Source organism: the organism of the source record quoted next, unplaced genomic scaffold (genome assembly GCF_019419815.1).
Source record: "Pyrus x bretschneideri cultivar Hongxiangsu unplaced genomic scaffold, Pyrus_bretschneideri_v1 Contig1, whole genome shotgun sequence".
Lineage (NCBI taxonomy): Eukaryota > Viridiplantae > Streptophyta > Magnoliopsida > Rosales > Rosaceae > Pyrus > Pyrus x bretschneideri.
In genome coordinates this window covers 18,395,762-18,405,667 of record NW_025999390.1, presented here as the reverse complement: position 1 = coordinate 18,405,667, position 9,906 = coordinate 18,395,762, and the positions used below count along the sequence as shown (strand labels likewise).

General features: G+C 37.5%; 1 protein-coding gene across 2 annotated transcripts; it reads left to right on the top strand.

The window, feature by feature from the left end:
* Positions 1–4,578, top strand: LOC125480024 (TMV resistance protein N-like). Of its 2 annotated transcripts, none has more exons than XM_048590228.1 (5): positions 1–823; positions 915–2,031; positions 2,132–2,407; positions 2,515–3,603; positions 3,705–4,578. In XM_048590228.1, the coding sequence occupies exons 1-5, from the start codon at positions 306–308 to the stop codon at positions 4,227–4,229; spliced, it is 3,525 nt and encodes a 1,174-aa protein (XP_048446185.1). In that variant the 5' UTR covers positions 1–305; the 3' UTR covers positions 4,230–4,578. The 2 variants fall into 2 exon arrangements, with proteins under 2 accessions (XP_048446185.1, XP_048446193.1); XM_048590236.1 differs by having other exon boundaries at positions 2,515–3,598; positions 3,705–3,877.
* The last annotated feature ends 5,328 nt before the right edge of the window (positions 4,579–9,906 follow it).

The following is a 9,906-nucleotide window of genomic DNA, read 5'->3' as shown; positions in this document are numbered from 1 at the left end:
GCAATTGCAGATCGATTTTGTTTGCACATTGAGAGGGAGATGGCGAGACTCGGGGAGACAAATCGGGTCTCGCTACAGATGTTCTTTCTCAGGCCGTCAAACCACCCAGCGTCCCACCAGACCGCCTAGCGTCTGCCCAGACAGCACGCCGCCTAATAACCTTGCCGATTTTAGAAACAATTTCGGGTTAATCGCGGCCGAGCACCGCCGCCCAGCGCCTAGGTGGCCGCACCGTTTTTTTAGACCACTGCTTTTGTGTGAGTATTTTCATCGTGGTTTTTGGTTCACTTTTTATTTGCTTTGCAATGGCGATGAGCACCCAAAGAGCCTCTGCACCGCTTCTTTCTCTCGAATCAGCTCCTCGATGGAAGTACGATGTGTTTTTGAGTTTTAGGGGTGTAGACACCCGCAAGGGTTTCGTATCCCATTTATACCGCGAATTGTGCAAGTTCCAAGGAATTACGACTTTCCTTGACGATCGAGAGCTTGAAGAAGGAACAAGTATTCCACATGAGCTCCCGAGTGCGATCAAAGAATCGCGTGTTGCAATCGTTGTTCTTTCACCAAACTATGCTTCTTCCAAATGGTGCTTGAAAGAACTTACGGACATTCTTGAATGCATGGAAGCTAGGAACTCAGTTCTGCCGGTCTTTTACGAGACAGATCCATCTGACGTTGGAAATCAACGGGGATCCTTTGCCAAAGCCTTCGCGGAGCATGAAGAAAAGTTCATCACTACCGAAGATAAAAAGAAGGTTGTCCAATGGAAAGCTGATCTAAAAAGACTGTCCAAAATTTCTGGTTGGCATTCGAAGCAATATAAGTAAGCATGCATGAACAACTTTAATTTCCCATGAGAGTCAAACTTGAATGCTTCGCTTATGTTTTTTGATCGGTTTTTTTATACCATGTAGGTGTGAAAGTGAGCTTATTGAAAAAATCGTCAACAGTGTGTGGAGGAAGGTGCAAGCTGCGTTCACCGTGTCAGATTCCTCACAGAAATTAGTCGGAATTAATTCTGGGCTTGAGCAACTAGGTTCGCTATTAGCTCATGAGGCCAATGATGTTCGCTTTATAGGGATAACGGGGATGGGCGGCATCGGTAAGACAACCCTTGCCAAGCTAGTTTATGATAGAATCTTCCATCATTTTGAAGTTTACTGCTTTCTCGCAAATATCAGAGATCGTACTCCAGTTAGTCTTCAACAACAACTTCTTTTCCCAATCTTGAAAGAAAAGATTGAGAAAGTTCGGGATCAACAGTTGGGAATCATATACACTGAGAAGTGCTTAAGCAACAAAAAGGTTCTTCTTGTACTTGATGATGTGGATCAAATAAACCAGCTACGAGTACTAGCTGGAAAAGAAGATTGGTTTGGTAGTGGGAGTAGAATTATCGTTACAACTAGAAATGAACGTTTGCTAGTCCAGCATGGCATAACTTTATGTCATAGTGTCAAGTTGTTAAATGATTATGAAGCTCTTGCTCTGTTTAGTCAACATGCCTTTAGGAAAGATCTGCCCGAAGATGGGTTTTTGGAACTGTCTAAGTATTTCATTAATCATGCTGGAGGCCTTCCATTAGCTCTTGAACATTTGGGGTCGGCTTTGTTTAAGAGAGGTCTAGATGCATGGAATAGTGCACGGGATAATCTAAAGAAAATTCCTAATCCAACAATTTTTGATAAACTCAAAATAAGTTATGATGGACTAGAAGAGATGGAGAAGAGAATTTTTCTCGATGTTGCATGTTTTCACAAGGGGAAGCACACGCAGCGAGTAATTGAAATGCTAGACAATTCCTTTGATATTTCAAGCCGGATCTTGATAGATGCTCTAATTGAGAAATCTCTTCTGACCTCTGAAAAATGCTTCCTGTATGATACTTCAGTCAAGTACAGCAGGATAGGGATGCATGATTTGATACAAGAAATGGCATGGAGAATTGTTGGTAACGAGTCTAAAGAGCCTGGCCGGCGGAGTAGGTTGTGGCTTCCCAATGACATTTTTCATGTATTCATGAACAATACGGTAAGAAGTTATGTAAGATTACCAAGTTTGATAGAAGATATTATTTTTTTGGCACGATACTAAATGTGAAATTGACATTTCCTACATTCTTGGTTATTAGGGGACAAGAGCTATTGAAGCCATAAGCCTACGGTTACCCGAAAAAGAAGAGGTGCACTGGAATTGCGAAGCCTTCTCTAACATGTCTGGACTGAGGTTTCTGGAATTTGACAATTTGATCGTTTCTTCAAGTCCCAAATTTCTTCCATTTTCCTTGAGAATTATGAATTGGAGTTTGTATCCTTCCAAGTCTCTTCCACCAAGCTTTCACCCGCGTTTCCTTACTGAACTACAAATGCGTGATAGCAAACTTGTTCGGCTTTGGGATGGAAAAGAGGTAAGAATATACCCAATGAATGCTATTTAACAATTTTTTTATGTCCAATAAAATTGTAAGGTTTTTGGAATTGGAAGCTTATATACATTATTTCTTGTATTCTGCAGAATTTCCCCAACTTGAAATATATTGATCTTAGCAATTCACGTAAATTGATAAGTACCCCAGATTTTACTGGTCTTCAAAATCTTGAGGAGTTGATTCTTCAGAATTGTACTAATTTGGTTGAGATACACCCGTCTTTTGCAGTTCTTAAAAGACTTAAAGTTTTGGAACTTTCTTACTGTGAAAGTATTGAGAGTCTCCCAAGTGAGCTAGAAATGGATTCCCTTGAAAGTTTAGATCTTACTGGATGCTCCAAAGTGAAAAAGATTCCAGAATTTTCAAAGCAGATGAAAAATTTGTCCGTGGTTGGTTTAGCTTGGACTGCGATTGAGAAATTACCTTCAACAATTGGACATCTGGTTGGACTTACTGTACTGAATATTGCTTATTGCGTAAATCTGTTGGAGATTCCTATTGAGATTTGTAATTTGAAGTCTTTTAAAGAGCTGTACGTCACCGGAAGTTCAAAAATCGAAAAACTCCCAGGGAAGATGGAGTTTTTAGAGGAACTTGGAATGGGGGGAAACGCAATAAGAGAGCCACTTGTTGATATGAAAAATCTCAAATCGCTGCTTGTTTTTGGATCAATGGGTAAGCCAAGGGACAAGTGGGGCCTTCTCCGCTTATTTGGAATTAGAAAGAGCCATGAGCCCTGTTGGGGTTTGGTGTTGTCTTCTTTAAATCATTTGCGTTGTTTGGAGGAAATACGACTACGCAATTGTGATCTTGGTGAAGGTGATATCCCCCATGATATTGGGGATAACTTGTCCTCTTTACGAATGTTAGATCTTAGTGGAAACAATTTTATTACCCTTCCAGCAAGCATCAAATGCCTTTCTAGACTTGTGGATCTTTTAATGAATGGGTGCCAAAGACTTGAGCAACTGCCAGATCTTCCGTCAAATAGCCAATTACACGTAAATGTAGATGATTGTACCTCCTTGAAAAGGTTGTCGGATCCCTCGAAGTTGAGCAGCAGATTTGCCAATATTTATGATTTTACTTTCAGTTCTCTGAATTGCATTACATTGGTTGAAGATGGAGACTGGATGAATACAATATGTTCAAGGATCGTGAAATTCGCCAGTAAGGTACTCTTGTCTCTCTGTCTCTCTCTGTCCTTCTCTCTCTCCCTCTCTCTCTCTCTCTCTCTCTCTCTCTCTGTTCTCTGAATTACATTACATTGGTGCAGGAAATCTGTCGTTCTTGGGATCATAATTACATTGTATGCCCCGGAAAGGGGATTCCCGAGTGGTTCAACAAACAAACTGTGGGACATTCGCTAAACGTGAAGCTACCTCCTCAATCATGTAGCAGCTGGATGGGAATTGCTTTTTGCGTTGCTTTTGCACTACCTAAGGGAAACTTCAAAACTTTCCGTTTAAATTATGTCGATCTTAAGTGTTTGCCTGGGATTTCACGTTGCATTTCTGCAACAGAGCATATGGTGCCAGAACACCTTTGGATATTTTATTTGTCTCGAGAACAATGTCAGGAACAGTTTTCATTTGAAATATGTAATCTATATGGAGGAAATGAACCAAATATGGTGAAAATGTGTGGGACTCGTTTGGTGTACAAGCAAGATTTGGAAGAGCTCAACCGAACATTGAAAATCTTGAAGCGAACGCATGGATATTGGGAAGAAGCAGCTTCAAGTGAAAGTGGTAGTTTTGATGACCAAGAACAAGCTCACAAAAGGCAGAAGGAAGAATAAAAATTGCTTTCTGCTTTATTTAACCATTCAATGCTTCAGAGTCGTACTTGGAAAGCTAAACATGGTGCTTTTTCTCAGAATCTATGTTAGTAAGTCACCATCTCAATCCCAGTATAACCTGCCTGATATTTGATTATTTATTTTTCCCTCAAAGCTAATTTATTTGATCCAGCAATGAAGTATGTGTACATACAGTTAATAATGTGCGTCTCTCATCTATGTCAAATTGAACCAAAAAAGATGCAAAGTCGTATTATGTAAATAAGTTTTCAACAAAAAGTGCAAGGTATGGAAGATATGTAAGCAATATATGTTATGACATTTTCACATCAGCAAGCAAAATTTACTATGCTATGAACAGATAAGTAGCTGTAGGGATAATAATGTAACAATGCTTGGACAGTGCCGATCATGATATGTGAAAACGGACAAGGAAGCTGTCTGTACATTTTGAACTCAAACTGAAACTAGATTCTTAATGGCAAGACTAAGACGCAACCAAACAGTGAATATTTATTTATGTGCAGGATGAGAAGAAGTTTGTCGTACCGGGTTAATTTCGGCTTGGTTATTTTCAGAATGCAACTTCAGCTGCAGATGTTGCCTAACTGAACTATTTTAAACGTGGTTGGAACTTGTAGAATATATCGAAAACTATATTTTTAAACTTTCCAAAACACGTTTGTTCTCGGCCTCCAGGACCTCTTGTTCTTTTTCAGTTGCCCTTTCTTTCCGTATAGTTTCTGAATTTTATGCATATGCCTTAATGCAACTTGCAAAGAGAGCTGAGGCTTTAGGGGGCGTTTGTTTGCCCTCACTAAGTTGGACTGGACAGGACTGGACTAGCTATTAGTCCAATACTGTGTTTGTTCCATGCTGGGACTAACATTAATGAGACTAAAAGGGACTAGCATGGACAAAACCCTTCACTAAGAAGTCTTAGCGAGACCCCCTAATAACCATGGGACTAGCTAAGACTATCCTTCTTTCTCGTCCTCGTCATGCTCAACGACCACTCCCGACAGACTCCTCGTCATCTCCGGTCACCTAAATCAATCATTAACTTTCTGACTCTCTTTCAGATCCATTTCACAACCAACTTTCATATAAAATATACCAAATTGAAGCTGGGAGTGACAAGATTACGATTTTACCTGAATCGAGGCTAAAATATGGTCGAATGTGGCCGGAAAATGGCCTGGAAGTCTCGGCCTGTTTGGGCTTCTTCAAATCCATGACAGATTCGAGCATTCAAAGCTAAGATCTCGGTCCAGGGATGGTGATGAATTTTTTGGCGGTGCTAACTTCATCCAATTTAATGAGGCTTGGCCGGAAAACACATCGGGAAACCTGCAACTCGTCGGGAAAATTGAAGCCGTGAGGTTCCGTTCGAACAACGCATAGCTAGAGAAAGGGGGAGGACAAAGAAATAGAGACTTGAATCAATAAGGAGTTTGACCAGGAATGAGAAAGAGACATGAATTGAGAGGTCTGAGAGGAAAAAAAAAGGGAGAGGGTGGGACGATGAGAGAAGAGGAAAAGAGTGGGACGGAAATGGTAGGAAAAGATGGAGAAAAAGATAAGATCATAATAAAATATTAATAATTTATATATTAAATAATATAATATTAGAATTTGTTATTATCCAGCTTCTTAGTCCAATACTGCACCAAACGCTTCACTAAGTTAGTCCAGTTTAGTCTAGTCTAAGCCAGTCCAGCTTAATCCTTGAAGCTAATCCAGTCCGAGATAGTCCGGCGCAACAAACGCCCCCTTAGTTTTCCATCTGTTACTACTCCAGAAAATAACCCAAAAAACCAGCGCTGACGTAGTATATTTTTGGCCGTTCTAGTATGAATTCAAACATGCGGTGCCAAAGTAGAGAAACTTTTGCCCCATGCTAAAATCGACACCATCGACTCGACATCCACAATTTAGGTTTATTTTTGGTCATTCTCTCTCCTCACTCTCGCTTGTAGTTAGTCGAGGTGATGGGATGCGAATGTTCTTCCAAAAGCGTTTTTTGAGCAGTTTTGGAGAGATCAAAATTTCATACCATGCTCAACTAGAAGATGTTCATCTCTTATTGTAATGGTGATTCTACTTCTCATGCCAAACCAAATCTATATTTCCGGCTAGTAATTCTAGTTGGTTTATTCCATTTACTTTAAACTGCATATTAATAGAACTCTCGTTGTCAATTAAAATTCCATAAAACTACAATTTTAATTTTCTAATTAAACTGAATATAATTAAAAATGATTAGTAATTACAAGAACACAAATTTTGTTGTTTTTTAAAAGCATCATCCACATATAGTTTTTAATGTCTTCCATTTAAAAATAAATAAATAAAAGATAAAAGATAATAATAATAAAAAAAAAAATCTTTGTCTACTCTCTCCACGCTCTCACATTCTCTCACACTCTCTTACTCTCTCCATCCATTTTAAAAAAAAAAATTAAAAATGTTCACACATACTTCGTCTTTGGACATTACTATTTATCAAGATGAGAAGAAACTTTTTATCCTGTAAACAATTTTTTATCAAAGCAAATTAAAGTCAGAATTTAATGGTCCGAAGACGGTGAAGAGGTTTTAAATATTCAGACTGGGCTGGGAAGAAGGTAGGTGGAAGTCAAATTTAATAATCATATGGAAACTGCTAGTGGATTGTATTTTGGGTTTAAACCCAATTACCATATTTCATTCAGATTTTCTTGCTGGACCTATAACCGTTATGTATGGGCTTTTTTGAATTTGTTGGGCTAAATGCCATAATTATGTAGTTTTTTCTTATTTGATTCATGCGTAGAATTCGATCTTGAGATTTCTTTCAATACTAAGAAATAAACCAATAAATATTTTCATTCTATTCTCATGTCGTAAACTTTACTAACTACGCTAGAAACCAAGAAGAATGTGGATATGAGTGGATATTATCTACCATCCAAGGGCCCAGATTTGGTGTTAGCAGTTATTAGTACTTCGCGTTCTTCCATGCTTATACTCTTTGATGTCATCAAGTTTCAGCAAGCAAAGTACATCCTTGTGTCAAAGGCTGCAACATCTGCCCTAACTAGTAACTGCTAGGCTGCTTTGGGTGGTCCATCGTTTAATCTGCAGTTGGCCTTTTCCTCAGATGCAATGCCAAAGAATTATCTTCATATCTTCATAGATGTTGGTGCAAGTGTGTTGGGGTTGTGTTATTTGCAGGTAACTTAAGTAAATTTGTAAATATCAGATCATTTGACACAATCAAACATATAATATACAAACAACTTTTTGTTTTTTATTTTTTTCTGCTAATGTTATTGACTACAATAGTAACATGTATTTAATACAATCATCGTCTGACGGTCATATGTAATTCATATGAATATATATATATATATATGTATAATAATCAAGAGACCATATCAGAAGAACTTGATAATTAGTGACACTTGCAGTTTGTTTGTACCCGTCACAACATGGTTGGGTATTACGAAGTGAAAAGAACTTGATGAGTAGAGGATCTCCTGAACCTCTATGGGAGTTTTGTTTGTTGTGTCTTCCTCCCACTACACATCTATATTTCCTTCGGGTTTTAAAAAGCTCACTAGCTACTATGGTAACGATAATGATAGACAACCAATTGCGTAAAATGTAGTTGGCCAATCGAAAAGAGAATTAGGACTTGTTCGACAAATACTTTTAAATGACTAAAAACTCTTTTAGAAAAAATATTTTTAGATTTCAAAAGCATTTGAAAAGCTTCATGCTAAAAAGTACCAGTTATGTACATCTTGCTGGAAACACTTCAAGTGTTTTTCCGTAATTAATTTGCGTTTTACTAAAGTTCAGTTCCAAAAACATTTTATCTAAAAATATTTTCAATATTTTAAAAGCACTTATGAAAAGTCCTCAAAAGAGTGAAAGTGATCCTTAATTTGTATGCAATGGTCCCATATGCATGGCAAGAAGGCGACCATGCCAAGTAGGTAGGTTTTGTAGCTGTGTCAAATCAACTTTGCAATTTTGGCTTCTTGTCCGCAAAGCAAGCCTTTGGAAGCCTCGTTCCTACATTATATATACTTCTCGGTTCTCACATAATGAAGAATTCTTCTTTCGCTGTACTTACCGCCCTACTTTAATTATAATTTGCATCACGAACCAAATACCAAACAGCAAATAGGCGGCTTTCAAGTGGTTATCTGTTATCATCATGCAATTATACTACTGCCATTATTAGTAGCATAAGTTACCCACTCTTCCAAATCCACTTCATCAATAAAATCATGTCCCACCTTGTTGCTTTCAGGATTTTAAACTAAGTGATCAGAGAAATTACCCTTTGGTATCAGATTTTTTTTTCTTTGGTTTGAAATCAGCAAATAGGCTAGCCCTAGCATGGGAAAATTGCGCAATCATGGCACTGCCACAATGGCTGAGCCAGAATTCTTTGTGAGAGAGGGTTTTTCATTATGTATTGAGAAAAAATTGTGAACTTGTAATATGAGCAATTGAAATAATCTTCACAAAATTAAAGATCCGCTAAATTTAATAGAGAGAATCAAAGAAAGTGTATAATACAACTAAGTAGGATGTAGAGACCAGGGTAACTAGTAAAAAATGTGAAACTATATGAACAAAAATACAAAGAAATTTGGTTTGAATTGTTTGACATAAAAAAATAAAAAATAAAAAAATAAAAAAAAAGGAGGGCAAAGAGAAGGATTGCAAATAATAGTTGATTAGGTTGCTTTAGAAATAACATTAAAGTCGATTTTAAAACCTCATTCTTGAGTTTCAAGAAACCACAAAGCCAAAGTAAACAAAACTGTTAGAAAAATATAAGCTATGATGTCGTTTGACTTAACTTATTCACAAGCATAATTCATATTCTTTTCATGTCGCTAGAAATTTTTTTACACAGTTGTTAGGATGGATCCGAAACCACTCTAGTCCCTTAGTGGACCACCATGCACTGCCAGTTGCCACCATTCAGAGTTAACAAAATTAGGGTTAGGGTTGTCGAATTAGGGTTAGGGTTTAGGAAAATGTGTAAACATAAGGTGCTATATATCTATAGTATGAGTTTTTCTCTTTTTAGCATTATTCATGGGTGAGTACGTAGATAAAAGCATCGATCATGTAAGAAGAGCTGAGTGAGAAATCAGAATGCAAAACAGCCACCTTGGTGGAACATGCGCTTCAAATAACTGCTTACCATAATCCCTCCTTATTTTTTTCTTGAAGAACAAAGTCCCACAGGTTTTAGGGGTTTTTGGCTATTTTGACTTCTCAAACTAAAGAAAATTAAATCATGCTCATTGCATGTAAGAATAAATCTTATCTTTAAAGAATCGAGGAAGATGAAGTTATTGTCGACTTCAATAGTAAGTTTCTGCTCTCAATATACATAACGCATAATTGGCTTAAGCTTATTGATGCCCAATATGTATGTATAACAGTGTGAACTTACTTATAGAGCAAACCGAAGTTATTCGCTCCTACTTATCTGGACAAACTTAACGATAATAATGTTAAGCTTCAATTAACAACAAGTTCTGCTAACCTTCACTTACTCAAACACAATAAGTAATATATTAATAATTCAACAAATTGCTTAGTCGAAGTACAATTTGATTTACAAGCATCAAAATGAATTACAACTTCACTAGAGACATGGTCA